The sequence below is a fragment of the Sycon ciliatum genome, chromosome 12, assembly GCF_964019385.1.
Source record: "Sycon ciliatum chromosome 12, ocSycCili1.1, whole genome shotgun sequence".
Classification (NCBI taxonomy): domain Eukaryota; kingdom Metazoa; phylum Porifera; class Calcarea; order Leucosolenida; family Sycettidae; genus Sycon; species Sycon ciliatum.
In genome coordinates this window covers 18,923,236-18,943,523 of record NC_088654.1, presented here as the reverse complement: position 1 = coordinate 18,943,523, position 20,288 = coordinate 18,923,236, and the positions used below count along the sequence as shown (strand labels likewise).

At 45.9% G+C, this 20,288-nt stretch overlaps 1 protein-coding gene across 1 annotated transcript in view; it reads right to left on the bottom strand.

Annotated features, from left to right (window-relative positions):
• Window positions 1-291: 291 nt before the first annotated feature.
• Window positions 292-20,288, bottom strand: part of LOC135828371 (uncharacterized) — a 29,663-nt gene continuing 9,666 nt past the window's right edge. Inside the window, exons 5-9 of the mRNA XM_065340822.1 lie at window positions 19,540-19,883; window positions 8,933-9,341; window positions 8,100-8,204; window positions 6,686-6,791; window positions 292-2,108 (exon numbers count right to left, since the gene is read on the bottom strand). Of these exons, the coding sequence (XP_065196894.1) occupies window positions 1,091-2,108; window positions 6,686-6,791; window positions 8,100-8,204; window positions 8,933-9,341; window positions 19,540-19,883 (1,982 nt within the window). The 3' untranslated portion in view covers window positions 292-1,090. The remainder of the gene's footprint in view (window positions 2,109-6,685; window positions 6,792-8,099; window positions 8,205-8,932; window positions 9,342-19,539; window positions 19,884-20,288) is intronic.

Sequence of the window (20,288 nt, the reverse complement as noted above, 5' to 3'; positions counted from 1 at the left end):
TGTATGTGTGGGCACGTCCAGAAGAAATGAAAGCGGAGCAACATCACCGACACTGATTCTCCAAATGCTTACATGCATGGCTGGTTTACATGCCGCTATGTCATGAATGCTGTGCGAAGAAGGTACAACAAAAAGGACACTCCAAGTCTGTTTATTTTTCTTCATCATAAACTAGTGAAGATTTTCTTCATATCAATGCACACATTGCTATCCACCATGCCCAGTACCCCAGGAGCATCAATCCCTAGTATAAGTAGTGCAGTCATACGCGGACATGGGCCGCCTGGCGAGTGGAAGAGATGCAAAGTCAGCATGCTTATATTTAGGCACTGCAATATTATCGTCGTTTCAGAAACTCTGAGAAGACAGTGCCAACGCAGCACCATAAACAAAGCATGGGAATGTACAAGAAAATATTACAGTCATAGTAGTAGTAGATTTTATTATTTTACTTTGGGGGAGTCCCAACAGGCGTTGCCTTTTTACTGGGAACCCTAGGTGAATTTTTACCATGTTTACATACAGAGTAAGAGACGGGGCCTGACGGCAGTCAGTGGGAAGAGCATTCCATCTGTCTGCCGCCAGGAAAGAAATAGAACGCATGCCATATTGCGTAGAAACAGGCGGAAGAACTAATGCACACTGTGCCTGGCCGCGCGTCATGATGATGAAAAACAATTAATTAATGTAGCACAAACTCGTACCTTCCCATAATTCTGTACAACAAAGTTATGGTATGAAACTGTATAGTAAAGGTGTACCCATGACAGATAACACTTGCATTATGACCGCATTATACCGCATAATCCTGCATGATTGCCGCATAATGACCTGTGTTCGCGCGCCCATTACTATGTGCATAATTTTCGGATTTTTTCCGCGTTATTCTGTGGGGACAATCTAGAGCCGACTAGTCGTGCAAGGTGAGGTGCGACAGCCGCATCGTCCGCACTGGACTGCTGCTGCTGCTGCAGTGTGCTGTACACGTTGCCCCTTTTCAGCTCCCAAGTTGTCATACGCACCATCTGTCCTTTGCGGTAAGGTGTTGTACATGCTCTCTCCGTTGCCCACACGACTCGACTTGGGTGGCTCATGCGTATTGGCGGCCTTTTCTGGCAGACTCATACGTATTGGTGGTCCCCTTGGCTGACTCGTACTGATTTGTGGTCCCCCTGGTTGACTCGTACTGATTGGTGGTCCCCCTGGCTGACTCGTACTGACTGGTGGTACCCCTGGGTGACTCGTACTGACTGGTGGTCCCCCTGGCTGACTCGTACTGATTGGTAGTCCCCCTGGCTGACTCGTACTGATTGGTGGTCCCCCTGGCTGACTCGTACTGATTGGTAGTCCCCCTGGCTGACTCGTACTGATTGGTAGTCCCCCTGGCTGACTCGTACTGATTGGCGGTCCCCCTGGCTGACTCGTACTGATTGGTGGTCCCCCTGGCTGACTCGTACTGATTGGTGGTCCCCCTGGCTGACTCGTACTGATTGGTGGTCCCCCTGGCTGACTCGTACTGATTGGTGGTCCCCCTGGCTGACTCGTACTGATTGGTGGTCCCCCTGGCTGACTCGTACTGGTTGATGGTCCCCTTGGCAGACTCGTACTGATTGGTAGTCCCCCTGGCTGACTCGTACTGATCAGCGATCCCTTTGGCTGACTCGTACTGATTACCGGCCCTCTTGGGCGACTCATATTGATTGGCGGTCTCCCTGGTCGGCTTGTGCAGTTGCAAGTATACATCCTGTGGGTTGCTGGGCTCCTTGTGACCACCGGCCTTGGTACTGTAGTTCACGGAGTGCCTCAGGTCACTGTATGGACCTTGAGGTGAGTTGCCGCCAAATGAATTGGCCGTCATGGCTGGCTGCGGCGGTGCGTGATCACCTTCAGCAGTGTAGGCCGGGTTCACGCTCCCTCCGGCAGTGGCCAAGCTGTTCCGCCCGCTGTTACCGTGCAGTGCTGTACCATCGTGAGCAGTAGTGGCAGCGGCGGTGTCCATGGCTGCAGTCTCTGTGCAGCTTGTCTGTTGTTGTCGGTTAGCAGGATTGGCGTAGATGTGCAGGCTGGAGTAGGCCGGCAACTGGTCAAATCCGTCGGAATCGTTGTATCTGCATGCACGTGTATGTGTCACACACACATACAGAGACATGTATACACACACGCACATAAGACCACATGCACACATGCACACGCACACACATACACACATGCACACACACGTATGCACACAGACACACAAACATGGACACATACCATAATTATTGTTTTGATGAACTCAAAACCTCGAAATTCACCTACCGGTAGAATTTTTCTGGGGCTGGAGAATTTTATTATCCCAAGTAAAGTTGCGCTCGGTTAAATCTGACCTGAAGGGCATATTAAATTGTGTCGCAGTCATTGTGCACGGCCCTTGATGCCCTGGAAGTGGTACGAATGCGGCTGGTTGTGCACATGAGCAAATACAGTGATACAATAACAAGTGGTCAAGAGCGTGGGTTTTGTACTTTCTGTCGGATTGCAACAAGCTGAACGGTACTTGTTAGCACACATAACTATGATATAAGCCAGTAGTTCATCTGTTGAGGTCTTTCGCATCATTCCTTTCCACGATACAATGCACATTTACTTCAAGTAGGCATACCGGTGATGTGCGCAGAACCTAACATGTCCTTATATTATCTAGTTTGCTAGGTGGTCAAGGCAATGATTTGTTTTGCGAGAAACCACAAACCTCGAGAACAGAATACTGCATGATAGAAGTGGCTGCGGACGCAACCGTGGTGGTGAAACTGATATACAGTCAAATCTGCTGCTAGCGACCTCTGCTCTAGGTGACCATCTACCGTTAGCGACCGATTTTCCGTGCACCGACGGTTTCACATACAAACTGATCTGTCCAGAGCGACCATCTGCTGTGCGCGACCAGCGACCGCGATTTCATGCACAATGGCTGCATACAAATCTGCTGTAAGCGACCGCGACCCAGGTTCAGTCAGGTGCGAAACTGTACTTGCCAGTGCGCTGTCAACTGCAAGGTGTGAAAATGCGCTGTCTTGCAAGTGCGATCGACTGGCCCTGGCCTGTACTGAGGCTGCGCTGTAGCTCTCAAGATTAGCCCTGGTATGTGCACTATTCTTGGGTTTGTGCACCCCAATATTCTATTGAATATCCAATAAAGTGATATTAAAAATCACATTCATTCGGATCTTCCCAAGTTGTACAATGTACTGTTGAGATACCGAATTCAAATAAATCAATACCAAAAAATACCATACATTATTCTCGTCGATTTGAGTACATGGAAGCATATATGCATACCCGGTATGCCGGATTTACCATACATCTGCCGTAAGAGACCGCTTTTTCTTGCATCAATGGGCGGTCGCTTACGACAGATTTGACTGTATTAGCACATTAAAGAGCGAGAGTGGACATCTGGGCTGATTTTGAGCTTTGACTACAGGACGTGAATGATTGGCTAGCAATTTGCGATGTTACCACCGCTGCTGAAAAAGTGATTATTTTTTGGATTTGGCTGGACTCTCGGTTCGGAAAGTAGTGAATGGCTTACGCCTACTCCACACTAGGCCGAGTTTTTGGCCGCTGTTTCAACACCGACTCCGAAATGAAATTGGTCCACTGTGTCGGATGAGTCCGACTAGCTGTTCACACACAATGGTGAGCGATTTCGCTTGTACTACAGTCCATTCATTGGGAACTGGCACCTAACTTTTTGGTGTCTCCCACACATAGCTGCAGATATCGTGAAAACAACAGTACATCCTGCATTGTGTGACCCGTGCAATTACTCCTTGCCACATTGGAGGCCAGAAAAGTCCAAGAACAGGAAAATAGAAATTCAGCCAGGTTTTACAAAATTAGGACAGGCATGCCATGGGAGATGTATGGAAATGCAGATCCCAAACCCTGATTTTTGAGATTTAAAGTGGGTTTTTGATCCTCTATTCAGCCCAAATCGGACTTTCAAAAGCCAGTGGGACAGTTTCCGATGAATGGACTGTAGTTTTAATTTGTTTTAATTTTTAATTTTGTTAAAGTCTTCCGACACGCACGCAGGCAATCAGAGTACGAAGTTCGGCTTGTAACAAGGCTCGAGATTCGTTGAAGAGAGAGAACGAAATGATCATGCAAGAGCTTATCAAGGGGCTGGGTAGTTATGGCAATGCATGTACGAGAGCGCGAATTCAGCTACCCAGGCCAACGGAACAAAGGTTAGAAATGGGGACAAAAGGTGAGTACGAGGGCGTAAAGGTGAGTATGAGAGTGTAAAGGTGAGTATGAGGGTACGAGGGTGTAAAGGTGAGTACGAGGGTGTGAAGGTGAGTACGAGGGTGTGAAGGTGATTGGTGTGTGAGTGCGTGCATACATGAAATCGTGAACCTAACAATTCGAATCCTCGTATCCAATTCGTAAAACAAGACAGAAGGAGGAATGACAAAAACAACAGACTAACAAGACATTGACTGAGTGGTGGGGCTGTAATGCAAGGCAGGGGTGGTGATGGGGTGCTGCAGGCTCCTCCGACCAATAGTCTCGTCATGCTCGCCTACTTCACGCATCAGAAAATCGGTACAAGGGGAGCAGTATCAAAAGAGATTAAAAAATAGCGGCAATATAGTGTGGAGGCCGAATAATTGATTGAAAGCGTGTGTGCGTGTATGTATGTGTGTGTATCTGTGTGTGTGTGTGTGTGTGTGTGTGTGTGTGTGTGTGTGTGCGTGTGTGTGCGTGTGTGTGTGCGTGCGTGTGCGTGCATGCGTGTGCGTGTGTGTGTGTGTGCGTGTGTGTATGTGTGTGTGTGTGTGTGTGTGTGTGTGTGTGTGTGTAGTACTGATGTCTACACGCCTCCGCAATCGGCGTCTGGAATGGACTGGGCACGTTGCGCGTATGGATGAGGATCGCACCCCACTCCAACTCCTCTTTGGGTGGCTACCTGTGCCTCGGCCGTTTTGTGGTCCCCGGCGACGGTGGAAAGACACGGTGATGACCGACCTCAAGGTTGCACTGCAACAGCCATCTCAGTGGTTCATCCTTGCTCAGGACCGCCAACAGTGGAGGGAAGTACGGGTTGCCCCTCAGTCGAGCTCCACCATGCCCAAGTCTGTGCATTGCGCAGTGTGTGACCGGAACTTCTCACGGGTCTCAGATAGAACGCGGCACAAGTGCACCACTCAGAGACGGCTTCCCATCCAGCTCCAGCGTGGATCAGTGCAATGCCAGAACTGCCAGAGGTGGTTCCGCAGCAAGGGTGGCTACTCTGTTCATCGATGCCAGCCTGTCACGAGTTCTCCTACACCAACAGTCAGTCTGTCTGTGCCACTTTCAGCTTGTTGCCAGCAGCACTGCCCAACATGTCAGCGATGCTTCCGTTCTGCGGCCGGGTTCAAGCGTCACAACTGCAATCGTGGTGCGAGACCATCTGCTGCTGAGAGAGCAGCTCTGCCCCTCAGCTGCCCACGTTGTAAACGCAATTTCCGCCGGCAGCAGGACCTAGCCAGACATTCGCGGTCCTGCTTGTGATCCGTGTCCCGTTTTCTGGTCCCCTTTCCATAGGGGTGACACTTGCCCCTCTGGGCAGTCATGCTGCTAGTAGTAGTAGTAGTAGTAGTGTGTGTGTGTGTGTGTGTGTGTATGTGCGTGTACATGTGTGTGTGTGTGTGAGAGAGAGGGAGAGAGAGAGAGAAGTGTATGCCTGTCTGTTCACACACGTACACGTGGTACACAGCCACTCTAGACCGTAGTAGACGAGCTACCCGAGCTACAGCCCGGACTTGTGGTCGAGCGCCATAACTCCGCTTCAGGACATCGGATCGCCTTCGGGCTTCTTCGAGACGAGAGCTGTACTTTTTGTAATGCCAGTAGGCCTTTCCAGGTGATTAATTATAATTATTTTGGTCTAGTATTCGTGAAGTTATGAAAGCCGCCCAGCTTACTCTGCATACCGGTACGGATATAATATCCGTACATTCGGAGTTAACCCAATTAAGGCTACATGTCATGGCAACCGGGCTCTGCGCTCCCTACTTGGCATTGAAAAATATGTATATAATTATACGTCCTCAGCGCCTGGGAGTCATTTTCAATGACGTATACTGTATTTCCGCGCATATAACGCCATGGCGTTATAGGTGAAACATCGCTGTTTTGCACCAAATTTTGGAGAAAAATCCTCGGTTTTAACGCCATGGCGCTAAAAGTGAGAGACGCGTACATGCAAAAAATCGGCAGAGTATGAACTTCAAGTACACGTACGGTGCCGTTGCACGTTCATGTCGAGCATCCATGTACTTTCAATTTTCCCTGAAAATTTCAAAATGTGAACCTATTGTGTACAAGGTGACATGGAAACTTGTGTGAAGGTGCGGTGGCGGTATAGCATGTGCCAGGGGGATGGGTACATGCAGAGAGAATTACCGCTACTGTACGTTCACTGAAAGAATTGAACTCACCTTTAACGCCAGATGCAACTTCCTCCACATTGAATTTTGTTCACTTATAACGCCATGGCTTTATAAGTGAGGGTGGCCTTATATTCGGATATAACGCCATGGCTTTTTATGCGCGGAAATACAGTATATATATACGTCTTTAGCGCTAAATGGGTCGAAGGGCTAAGACCCAAGCTAATATCGCAAGCTTCCGCAAAGTACACAATGTGACTTACTTGGAAGCCCCCTTGCCACCATCCTGAACGTCCTTCCTGCCACGCCGTCCGCATTTGATGACCAGGACTATGAACATGATGATTAGGATGAAAGCTACACCGGCGCCTAAAGAACAAACACAGCATAGCAACAAACACAGCATAGCAACAAGGGCAGCATGGCAACACGTACAGCCTGATAACGCCGTGGAATCATGTGATACGATCGCAAACGTTGAGCACTACACCAACAGTGCGCTAAGCATTTGAGCACGTGCAGGAGCCCGGAGTGGGTTATGTAGTCAAAATGGGGCGAGATGCAAACGGACACAAGCAGCATGCCGCTGGATGCGCTCAAGCCGGTCATTGAGGGTTACGGTGAGGGGTGAGAGGACAGTGCAAGCATACTGTAAAACCGGAAAGTTTAACGTTTTCATAATCTTTGCACAGGCATCTCAAAACGGGTTCACGTTAACGTTTCTTCAAATAACAAAAATGAATTGGTCGTTAATTAAAATGTTAGACTTTGTGACTAGTTAGAGGACCCCCGCTGGAATGTTCAGCCAGGTTAACTTGCTGCTCTCCACTTGCACACGTTGTCGTCTGTTGATGAGATAAAAGGCAAGCTACTGGAGGCATTTGCCATCGAGTCCGAGTTGGGCCAATTTTGCAAGCAGTCCTTGGTGCCACACCCAGTCAAACGCTTTACACAAATTGAAGAAGCAGGCAATTACATTTTGCCCAGCGTCTCGTTTCTTGGCGATTTCGTGAATTAAATGAGACAGTTGTTGCGTAGTGCCGTCATTTGGCCGAAAGCCTGATTGGCCATTGGGGAGGTGAGAGTGAGTGTGCTTGGAGATCCGGTCGGCAACTATCCTCTCTTGCACTTTCGACGTCACACGGAGCAGTGTGGTCGACAGATGAATGGCTGGGTTTTGCTGTCCTTCTTGTGGATGGGGCAGACTGTTGCGTCCCTCCACTCTTGCGGGATGGTGCAATGTTCGAAGGAGATGTTAAAAACGGTAGCTAGGGATGGCGTAAGTGAATTGGCTGCTTTTTTCAGTAGGCGGGTTGGTATGCAATTACAACCTGGGCTCTTTGACGGGTCTAGGTTAGATAGTAGCTTTGAAACCTCTGGAGCTGTTGTTTCAAATGTAGTGAGACCAGGTGTATTGGGGGTGGGGAAATGAAAGTTGGGGCGTTGCTTGTGGCACCCTGTGACTGACTGTTGGCTCTGCGAGATGAAGAAGGCATTCAAGGCGGTTGCTTTTTCAGGAGGAACTGAGAGAGTCTGGCCCTGGGAGAGCATGTCTGGCAGAGTAGGTCGTTGTGAGGACTGGAGGCCGCAAACCAGTTTCTTCACGTGCATAATTATATTATCGGTACTTAGTATTTTAGGTAAAAATTACAGGTACCGAAGTCACCAAACACTTGCCTATTCCAGCACCGAGTGCTACAATGTTGATGCTGTCCTTGGTGCCCTCTTCAGTTGCTTTGGAGACTGTGGATGACACAAGAATGAGTGGGTTCCCTTGGCTATCTGAACAGACAAGCAGCAGAAGAGCACAGAGCATTGCAGGGCTTTGACGGTAAGCCAAGCACACCTCCAGATTACGACACATATTGCAAAACTACAGAACAGCTCCTCCCTCATCCACATGGTATTCAACTCATAAAGCTAATGCAGTGCTGTGTGCGGTGTGTGCTGTGAAGTCTGAACGCAACAGTGATCCACTGAAGATAAAAATTCTGACGAAGCGTCGGCGACTTACCCGGTTGCAGTACAGCAGTTGCATGGAGAACAGGGAGGCTGACGTGAGAGCGAGGGCGAAATGAGCGGGGGCAGAACTCAGTCACAGACGCTACAGCTACAAAGACTTGAAAACTAAAGTGCTCGAGAAAAAAAGACTTTCTTGAAAAACCATCAGAAGTGCATTTGGTTCCTACAATGTTATGCCCTTCCTTACCCTGTTACTGGGAAGAAACACCTTCTTGGATTAGCGAAATGAAATAAACAACATCATCATCATTACCCATTATGTATTTTTCATGTGTAGCTAGTGCCCGAAGAGATTTTAAAACCAGGAAAGTAGATATAGTTTACTGTAGCAAAGCGCTCTTCCTGCTAAGGTGTGAGATGCACTTTCGTACGATAGCGGTGACAGTGCATGGGGTCAGTGTGTACAGGCCAGCACATCTTGCACAGGGGAGGGGGGGGGGCAGTTTGCAGCGGACTTTACAGTATTTCTTCTAATTCCAGCAGCTTACCTGTACCAACTCGAGCGCCGGTTGAGGCACTAACTTGATGAACGGCTGTATCGCTGGTTTCGGTTGCTGTACTGCTGAGAGCGGCATCTGTAGTTGTCAACGTGCCAACCATGCTTGCAGTGTTGGTGGCATCCGTGATTACGGGAGGTACTGTCCCCGTTACCGCCACCACCGTTGCCGTGGTGAAATGAATGCCGGGCTCAGTAGTGGCGCTGGCCGCTGTGCTTGGCGACGGTGTTGCCGTGGTCAGTTTCGGCACCGTGCAACCATAGATCTCGATACGCATGCACGGGTCGCTGTGCGTGCTGCGCGGGCTGAAGTCGAACATTCGGATGAAGCGTGCCCGTATCGGCGCGGCAAAGTACTGCTTGACAGCCGTGTTTTTGTCGGTGTTGCCACTGAACACATGCTGTGATTAAATAACCAACAATAAGAGGAAATGAAGTTTTTGTCCACACATACCAGGGAGGTTTCGCTCTATGTAATTACGTATGAAAATCCGTATGTCGCACGCGCCGGGGAGCGAGGGCAACTTTCATACGTAAATCTCTCTACAGATTTCCGTAGGAAAGCTCTATCTTACGTTGGGTCCTCCGTAGGACTTTTTGAAATATTTTTCGCATTTTCCGGATTTATCCATGGCAACGTTCAAGCCGCGCGAAACACAACGTACACACGCCGTACACCATGTGCAAAATGAAATAATAAAACGCGGTTTCGGCTCATGGTGCATGCGGTGGGCGCATGCAGCCAGCGCGTCTCCAAAGCAACAACGCATGTTTAGCTAGTCATGGAGAAATCACGTAAAGCGAAACCCAACAGACTGATTTTGCGTATGAAAGTTACGTGCAGTTCCTATGTAATTTTCATACGTATTTCTGTGGAGCAAAACCTCCCTACCATCAGCCAAAAGATCAGGTATGAGCCGGCATTTGAAGCACAAAATAGTACTGTATTTTCCGTAGTATAAACACTTCTAACTCTACGAAATACTTGTAACTCACTCAAAAAAAGTCGGTGTAGCTTATAGGACAGTGCAATGGTCAAAGTAACTGCAAAATACACGGTAGATTTCTGTATTTTGTTAAAAAAAATCTAGGTAGGTTTGGTAGGTTTGGCATATACTCCAGTGTGGCTCATACTTCGGAGAATATCGGGTAACTTATCACTCTCTTATTATCAGAGAAACAAAAGGAACATATGGATACGAGTTAAGAGTAACTGTCCACCACTGTAGCTAGAAAATGCACAACTAGGCACAACACTGATGGAGCACTGAGACATTCGACCACCTGACACCTAGCTACAACTCATCTCCGAAGCGCTAACCAACCGTCTTCCAATTCGGAAGGTTAAGGAGAGACCAAAGAGGGGGAAGGTGTGTTTGGAGCTACATATAGGTGTCAGGTCGTCGAATGTCTCAATACTCTGTGAGTTGTTGCATTTTCTAGCTGTATAGTACAGTTGCGCTCCGTGAAATCCGACCCATCAAGCAAAGCTGACGCCCTGGACCTGTTCCGATTACAGCACTGTATTTGTACATGTGTGCGTCCAACCGCATTCGTACCACTTCCAGGGTGTCAAGGGCCGTGCTAGTTAAGGGCGCCAAATATGCACTCTGGGTCGGATTTCACCGAGCTCAACTTTAGTACAGGTAGACTCCCTTTAATTCGAACCTCAAATTGCCAGGCCCTAAGTTCGAATTATCCGGAACTTCTAATTATCCAAATGCAGCCCCATGCACTGATATGTATGTCAAAATGCTTGAAATCGCGTGCTGAATATTTTTTGCACATTTTTATTTGCATGAACGAAACATAGGTGTTCGTACCGCGTACCGGTCATGTACAACGGATCATCTAAACACTGGATCGACACAAAATCATTTTGACATTATCTTCATCTTCTAGTGAAGAAGTTGTCAGTCACTGCAGCTTTCCTGAAACGATTTCAACGGAAAAGAACTGCGCTGCCTAATCCGCGTCATGAAAGGCCGTCGGACAGCAGCACGTCGCCAGAAGAACGGAAGTGGAGCATAGGCATATACAATATTCACGACAATGGTGTTGTTGTGCGCCAACATCTCCGCGCACGAGCTGGCGCGGCAAGAAAGGCCATCGAGATCCGCGAAGAGAGTCAGCCACCTGGATGAATCAAACCTTTGCAATTTGCCTCGCACGCCGTGACGGGGTACGCGCTTGAATCAAATTTCGACAGAAGGTGGGTTTCTTGAACGCTATAGTCGATCCTGCAGCGGACCATTGATCGATTTTTGAGCTACTCTTGGCTAGAGAAGGAGAAAAGAATGAACTTCGAATTACAAGGATAGCAACTCAATCTCACTTCGAAATAAGCGTTCAAAGGACATAGCCGATGTACTGTAAACAGCTCTTCTGTACGAAGACTGGGTTCGAATTATCGAGTACATAACCCCCAAGAGTGTGCTACTCCAGCTATGGGGTCGGAGGTGGCAGAACTTCACATCACGTGATGAACCCGTACACAATATTTGCATCCTGTGCATGATAGATACAGGGTTGTACGCAACCCAGCTTTGGGTACAACTCTCTTGTGGTCACTTTGCACTGTTTTCCACAGTATCCTTTCGAGTCATGTCACGTGATGTGAAGTTCTGCCGTGGTAGCACTGTATTCAAGAAAAGCGATCCTGTCAGCTTTTCTATTATTGTGTTCACATGGCAAGAAAAACGACACCGCTATGCTACGTAAGTTTCTACGTAAGGTGCTCGGTATTTCACTTAGGCTACGTAAGTCTCTACGTAAGGTGCTCGGTATTAGATCTACCAACGGGTGGTAGCCGCGTGCTGTGCACGTGCACGGCAGACATTGTGTTGCGCATGCAGTGCAGTCCGTGTTCGGATGTACATGTTCGAGGAACTTCCTCCTTTGGAACTGCTTCTTGTATGAGCTGTTTCGGATATTTCGTCTCCTCGCCTGGCTTATTTCGATTCGGCGCTGCTGAGACCTCCTTTCGCGGAATATTACTCAATGACAGGTGAGTTGACCAGTTCCCTTTGATCCATTTTCTTGTGATGACTCTTTCATTTACGAAAAGTGTGCTCATTTTGGGCGGAATGCAATAAATAATGGAAAAGCTGACAGGATCTCTTTTCTAAATTTAGCTTTTCCGCTGCCGAGGCCTCCTTTTACGGAATACTCGATGACAGGTGATCTCTGAGTTGACCGGTTTCCTTCGATTCATTTGCTTATGCTCACCCTTTCATTTACGGAAACGTGTGCTGATTTTATTCGGATTTAGATCCATTTTATCTCTTCGTCCTTGTCTACAGTGTGCGAGGAACGCGAGTTCACCTTCTTGACGGTAAGGCTTATGTTAGATGTGTTGTCGAAATACTCATATTCATTGTACATTGGTACGTTACAAGTAATGTACTGGTCAGTGGCATCCTATCGTTGGCAGTTCCCAATCTGGAGGGAAAGGTTCAAGGACCCATTGAAAGAGTTTGCAAATCAAATTCGCGTATCAGGGAAAATCTCCATTGTGGAGAGGTTCAGTAAACTAGTTTGCTTCATACGAAACAAGCCAATGGGTGCAGTCTCGTCTCGTGAACATCTCGTACATGTATGATTGGATTTGTTTACTCGAGTCTGGGCTGTTTGATTTATTATTTGTGAGTACCGCGAGATTGCACTGCCCCAAAAAAAGTTTCGTGCCACCAAAGCAAGAATTACGATCTGCAATATGTTTGTAGTACCTGCAAGAATGTGCTGTACATGTATCGTACTTTCTCTGTTGCTGTTTCAGTTGCCGTCATGTTGCTAAAGAAAGGTTCAGTAGAGAGGTTCTGCAAAACGAAAATTCGAACGAAGTTTCGGGACAGTCCTTGCGAAAGTGTGTACGAATTTTGCGTTCCGCACATTTTTGTAGTTTGCGCGGGCCAAGTGCACGTACGCCATGACCCGATCTCACGAAAGTGTGTACGACTGTTCATTTCGCGTTCCTTGCAAGTTTTGCTTCCAAAGTTGCGAAAGATCGTGCGAAATTTCGCACTTCATGACGTAGAACGAAAGTTTGCATTTTCGTTTTGCAGAACCTCTCTAGTGACTCATTTGTTTCATACGAGACGAGTCAATGAGTTGGTGTGGCTTAGAATCTTTCGCTGTAGAAGAAATCTTTTTGTATGTCTATTGGAGAAATAATTGTATTCACTGGTTATAAAATAGGTTAAGACAAACTCACAGAAATATACCATCGGTCCCTTGGTGTTCGTCCTAAAGAGGTTCGACTGGATATCATTCATACTCACCAAAAGATGTGTAAGATTTTATTATTATGGAGTGCCTTGTTTATCTCTCAGTACCTCCAACCATAGCCTTGCCCCTTTTATCCTCGGGATCAGTGTAGTTGTTGGAACGAGGTGTCGATCTGAGCAATGTATTTGTTTACATATTAATACATGTTTATTGTTCCTCCTTTGCTGTGTTGTTTTAGAAAATCGTGGACAAACAGTTTGAAGTCATTGAACTACTTCCAAAAGTTGTATCGACATCAACAGGATTACGATTTCAGTGCAATATGATGCAGGATGACCTTATCACGATAACTCATGATTATAAACCATTATAAACACAGAATCAACAAAAACATCTGCGACACGCACCTGGTTACATTTCTCAAATAAATCTGATCGAGGGTGGGGAAATCTGAAATATCTGAAAGGCAAGACAATTTCATGACAGTCATGAAATTCTACTACAGCAACGTGCACAGAATGACCTCCGTATAAAAAAAGTATCACCACGGTCCACCACTACTCACATGTTTCCCCGCAGAAGAACATGCTTGTGCCATTTTCTGCAAGAAAAGGCTTGCACATCAATGCGTATAATACGGTATTGATATGATGTGAAGGCCATCATTTACAAATTGATAATAGGGCATTCCATTGATTGGTTGCAGAAAAAACAAAAAAAATTATAGCAATAAAAACTGCTTTATGGCAGTTTTCTAAAAAAGGTTATTGTGTTCTAGTCCATGGACCGGACCCCGTGTAAAAAGTAAGAAATTGCACTGCGATTGCACTGCCCCAAAAAAAGTTTCGTGCCACCAAAGCAAGAATTACGATCTGCAATATGTTTGTAGTACCTGCAAGAATGTGCTGTACATGTATCGTACTTTCTCTGTTGCTGTTTCAATTGCCGTCATGTTGCTAAAGAAAGGTTCAGTAGAGAGGTTCTGCAAAACGAAAATTCGAACGAAGTTTCGGGACAGTCCTTGCGAAAGTGTGTACGAATTTTGCGTTCCGCACATTTTTGTAGTTTGCGCGGGCCAAGTGCACGTACGCCATGACCCGATCTCACGAAAGTGTGTACGACTGTTCATTTCGCGTTCCTTGCAAGTTTTGCTTCCAAAGTTGCGAAAGATCGTGCGAAATTTCGCACTTCATGACGTAGAACGAAAGTTTGCATTTTCGTTTTGCAGAACCTCTCTAGTGACTCATTTGTTTCATACGAGACGAGTCAATGAGTTGGTGTGGCTTAGAATCTTTCGCTGTAGAAGAAATCTTTTTGTATGTCTATTGGAGAAATAATTGTATTCACTGGTTATAAAATAGGTTAAGACAAACTCACAGAAATATACCATCGGTCCCTTGGTGTTCGTCCTAAAGAGGTTCGACTGGATATCATTCATACTCACCAAAAGATGTGTAAGATTTTATTATTATGGAGTGCCTTGTTTATCTCTCAGTACCTCCAACCATAGCCTTGCCCCTTTTATCCTCGGGATCAGTGTAGTTGTTGGAACGAGGTGTCGATCTGAGCAATGTATTTGTTTACATATTAATACATGTTTATTGTTCCTCCTTTGCTGTGTTGTTTTAGAAAATCGTGGACAAACAGTTTGAAGTCATTGAACTACTTCCAAAAGTTGTATCGACATCAACAGGATTACGATTTCAGTGCAATATGATGCAGGATGACCTTATCACGATAACTCATGATTATAAACCATTATAAACACAGAATCAACAAAAACATCTGCGACACGCACCTGGTTACATTTCTCAAATAAATCTGATCGAGGGTGGGGAAATCTGAAATATCTGAAAGGCAAGACAATTTCATGACAGTCATGAAATTCTACTACAGCAACGTGCACAGAATGACCTCCGTATAAAAAAAGTATCACCACGGTCCACCACTACTCACATGTTTCCCCGCAGAAGAACATGCTTGTGCCATTTTCTGCAAGAAAAGGCTTGCACATCAATGCGTATAATACGGTATTGATATGATGTGAAGGCCATCATTTACAAATTGATAATAGGGCATTCCATTGATTGGTTGCAGAAAAAACAAAAAAAATTATAGCAATAAAAACTGCTTTATGGCAGTTTTCTAAAAAAGGTTATTGTGTTCTAGTCCATGGACCGGACCCCGTGTAAAAAGTAAGAAATTAACGAAATGTGATAGCCGAAAATTAAAATTTCACACAAAACCTCACAATAATCACACACAGAATGAAAAGCTACATATAGAAGACCTTTTCCCCTCGTATTCCTCTTTCCTATGCATGCATGACTGCATGTTGCCAATTGTTGGTGCAGTACAAGTTTAGTGTTGAAAGCAGCATTTCAAGTGTTGTGATTATTGTGAGGTTTTGTGAAATTTTAATTTTCGGCTATCACATTTTGTTAATTTCTTACTTTTTACACGGGGTCCGGTCCATGGACTAGAACACAATAACCTTTTTTAGAAAACTGCCATAAAGCAGTTTTTATTGCTATAATAGAGTTTGTACAGGCAGTTGCACACTCTTGGGGTTATGTACTCTTGATAGCAGGGAGGTTTAGTTCCCACGTAACGGAAACGCGTAGATCTACGTGGGTGATCCACGTAAAGTGGATGAAGGGCATCCACGTTGCAATGTTGTGTTTAGTCCCACGGAACAAACAAAAGCATGAAGCAAAAGGCCCAAACCTGGTCAAAGACGAAGCTACCCGGGCCTAAGGGCCCGGTCACACATGCACTGGGATTTGCTTCGGCGACGAGGTTCGGCGGCATGCGCGGCAGCGAGCCTGGTGTCGCTCCAGCGAAACCACGTGTGTGTGGTCACACATACAAACAGGGCACAACTCCTACTTTGGCGGAAAATGAGACTGTGGTGCATACGGTACGGAGAATAGACGAGGTCAATGACTATCTTGCACGCATTTTTGTTTCATGGACATCATACGCATACAAATTTCTCGTAGCAAGTCCATATACAGCAGACCGTGGTGTTTTCCGCTGAAGCGAATCCGCAGAAGCGACAGTCTCGCTTCGAAAATTTTGGAGGAAGCGGATTGGAGTTTCCGCTGAAGCGGAAGTTCCGCTTTTCGCCGTTGCCATGCCATTTTTCGCTCCTGCGACCTCGCTTCAGCGTATACGCTACTTTCGAGTGCATGTGTGACCGGGCCCTAAGAAGCTCATCGAATATTGTGATTTCGTGCTTCGGAAACTTCTTCAGCTGAGCACCCTCGCAGCTCGCAAAATGCGCTCCATTCTGATTTTCACCCACGTTCTGGCGGAACGTGGGTGAGCCTCCATACACGGTATGTTGTGAATCAGAAAACGTCTGTACGTGGGTCACTGAGTATATACGTGGTACACACACGTAAAGTACCCACGGATTACGTGGGACTAAACCTCCCTAGTATCTAGTTACAGTGGTGGACAGTTCCTCTTAACTCGTATCCATTTTCCTTTTCCTTTCTCTATTTATTATTGGGTCAACATCCGAGTCACTTATTATTGACCATCACAGAAACTTGTGATCTCCAAGGTGAAATATTATCATATAATTTTCAAGAGAGGTTGCGGAGTACGATTTTCCATGCCAAAATCTGTAGAGGCGCTACGGATTTTTTTACGTCGTTTTCAAGTAGTGTTCCGGAGTACGGAATTATGTGTTCGTCGTCATTGCTAGCTTATGATCGCAAGAACGTCATGATCCCGCGCTATGCCTTTCAATTTGAAAATTTGTATCAAAATCGAAACTTCCCGCGGAAAATCCAAGTTTCTCGCATCAAAATTGTGCGCGACAAATCTTTCTGCACTCGATGAAGCAAAATCTCCATGCCGAACATGGTTCGTACATGAAAGCCAGTGCACTTGGATTCTCCGTGCCGAAAAATTGTATGAAGCACGCCTCAAAAAAAGTCTGTAGCGCCTGTAGCTGTATGGATTTTGGTGTGGAAAATCGTACCCTGGAACCTCTCAATTGTGAAATATAGACGTTGCAAAAAAAAACTCGACTTCGCCTTGGCCTTTTATCATTCTATATACTGACCTTTGATAAATACCCACACTCATTAGTGACCACACCATCAACAGTACACTGTATCAAATTCAAACGAGATCTGCACTCTGGAACCTGCTGCCGGATGGCGTTCGGACCATAGCAAGACAGAACAAGTTTAGCATAAGTTGCCTACCACATTGTTGCTCAGACTAACCCTCCCCCTAGCTCTCTTCGACCACCCTGTCACCCCTGATACTCGCTTGACTCCTCTGTCAGATACTTCTTCTTTCGTAATTTTCGAAGTCCTGTCCTCTCTTTTCTAAATGCGGCTTATCCATTCGCCTTTATATCATTGGGCCTAGTTCCCGTTTATTGTGCGAATTAAAATAAACCAACCAACCAGATCGTCAGAAGTCTGCTGTGTTTTTGCATTTGTTTAATTTTGTTATCTCACCCTAAGTGTTTGGAAGTGCATGACGATTTTTGTTTTTCTGTGGTTTGTCCTGCACGTTATGCCTGACAGTTCAAGGTTCTTGAAGCTGTGCGTATTCGTTCGCGTAAGCCTGTGCTCTGTAAACAAAAGAAGCATGTTGTCGCGCTGAAACTGTTTTGTTAAGTTCCTTCTGTTTCCACCGTTTGTTTCTCTCACTTCACTTCACAGTTTCACATTCTGGTTGTCTCACCTTCTTTTGTGCCAATACTTACCATTTTTGTTGCTTGCTTGTAAATTTTACCACATTTTGAATGCATACTTTTAAAATCATTTTTTTGCTTGGCTTGCCTTCACTTCAGTCACGATAATCCACTGATGATATTGACAAGAAAATCGGTTTTGGAAAACATTTGACCATAGCTCAGTGGTTAGAGCATCGCTAGCTACAAGCGAGCGTCCCTGGTTCGAGTCCTGGTGGTGACAGTCGATTTTTTCTTCAGACCTTTCCCGTTTGTGTCTTTCCCTCAAACTAGTCAAGAAAACATTTGACTTTGTAGATACATGGTGATGACAGCAGAGTTAGTTCTATTTATTCCCGTAGCTATGCAGAAGACGTTACTTCAGTAACGTCTGGCGCTAGCCAGGGTCCACACAGCTCTAATTTGGTATTTGTGTGTTTGTTTGTTTGTTTGTGTGTTTGTTTCACGCCTGGCACTATCCCGTACCGTACCGTACCATCAAACACAGCTGGCCACATACAGCTGGCCGAAATATTTAAATAGGGCTTTCAAACGCATCAAACATAGCTGGCTACATACAGCTGGCCGCAATATTCAAATAGGGCTTTCAAACGCAAGATCATAACGTGAAGTAACTTGGAAGAATGAGTATGAATGCGAAGTGTATGGGGGAATGCATGTAGGGCGATAGTGCGGGTTCGAATCCCAGGTTATGCCTAAAAAATAGGAGAATTGAAAAATTTATAACATCCTTATGCTTTTTTTGCCTAGGTCATCAAGGCGGTAGACGGTGTCGTATTATCCTCGACCGTACCTGTCCCGTACCTGTCCCGTACCGTACCATCAAAGACGGCTGGCCACAATGCATATTCAAAAAGGGCTTTCAAATGCAAGATCATAACGTGAAGCAACTTGGAAGAATTAGTATGTATGCGAAGTGTATCGGGGGATGCATGCAGGGCGATAGTGCAGGTTCGAATCCCAGGCTATGTCTTTGCAAGAAAAGGAGAAATGTATAAGAATTTATAACATCTCTATGCTTTTTTGTCTAGGTCATCAAGGCAAAAAAGCATAGCGTAGGGCCCTGAGCTTCCAAGCTCTCTCGTTGCTTTATTGAGACATCTCGGTCTTGTGTTTATGGGAAAATAAACACTGTCTATAAAAACCTCACCTCGGTTTTTATAGCAATGTTTCTATTCCCATAAACACTACGACATCGGTGTATATTCTATACATAAAATACCACTAAGGCCAATAAATACTGTTTATAAAATACTCCTTTTTAGGGAAAGTGAAGGTCAACATATGTATAATAAATGTAGTAGCCTCAGGATTTATTGCAATTACATACCAGTATAATTTCAAAATATTGATGACCTCTCTTATTGGGCAATAATGGATACATCCTTGGAAGTACTTCGAAGTAAGCAGCACTTGTACTAATTGATGGTTGGGTGGAAGCCCACTGGGCGATGAGAGGAAATTTTGCACGGTCACAATTCTTTCTATGTTTCGAAAATGAGGTACGACCACTAACACATCCTAAATTGTTTTCAGCACAATGATATGTACACGCATACTTTACTTGTCTGACCGTGGATTGGTAGACTTTGGCCCAATCTGATCAAGTTATGTTTGTGGAAAGGTTCTCTTCAAAATTCTCTACTTACCGTCAAGTCGTGGCCGCTTGTCTTCAAATCGGTCAGGTTCACACCGCCTGGAACCAGACCGTACCTGACGGAGTAGCGAGAAGTGTAGTAGGGGCTCGTCAGGAACGAGTCTTCGATTCCCTGCGACGCTATGGCCGACACCAGCCTCACCTGCCCTAGGTCCACTTGAAGGTAGTCACTGGCAGTGAAGCCGTTTGAGGCGCAGAAGCCGCCGTTCCCGAAGGACTTGTACAGGCGTGCATAGTAGGCAGCGTAACTGAGCGAGTACACGCTGCTAGCCGTGATCAGAGAGTTGTTGACAACGCCGCTGCTCACGCCCAGGGCCGTGTCGCATGCCTGCAAGTCTGCAATGCGTACCCCACGGATTTCATGTACATTGGATGTGCATGCATGAACAGGCACATACGTCGGCAAACAAAAGGAAGAGGTGAAAGTTTTCAACAGCAGCCCTATATATATTAATACATAGGGTTGCTTACAATCATTCAGTAGTCGAGAGAATGAAAAGTATTGAGGACAATGAAAAAGAGGAAAAGTGCTATGAAGTATTTAGTTCGGGGACGACCTGATTACCTGGTTTTTGATCACGGAAATACGCACCTGCACACACATTCACATACACACACACCACACACACACACACACATACACACACACACACACACACACACACACACACACACACATAAACACACACACGCACACACACACACACACACGTGAGTTGTGGTCACACATACACCACATAC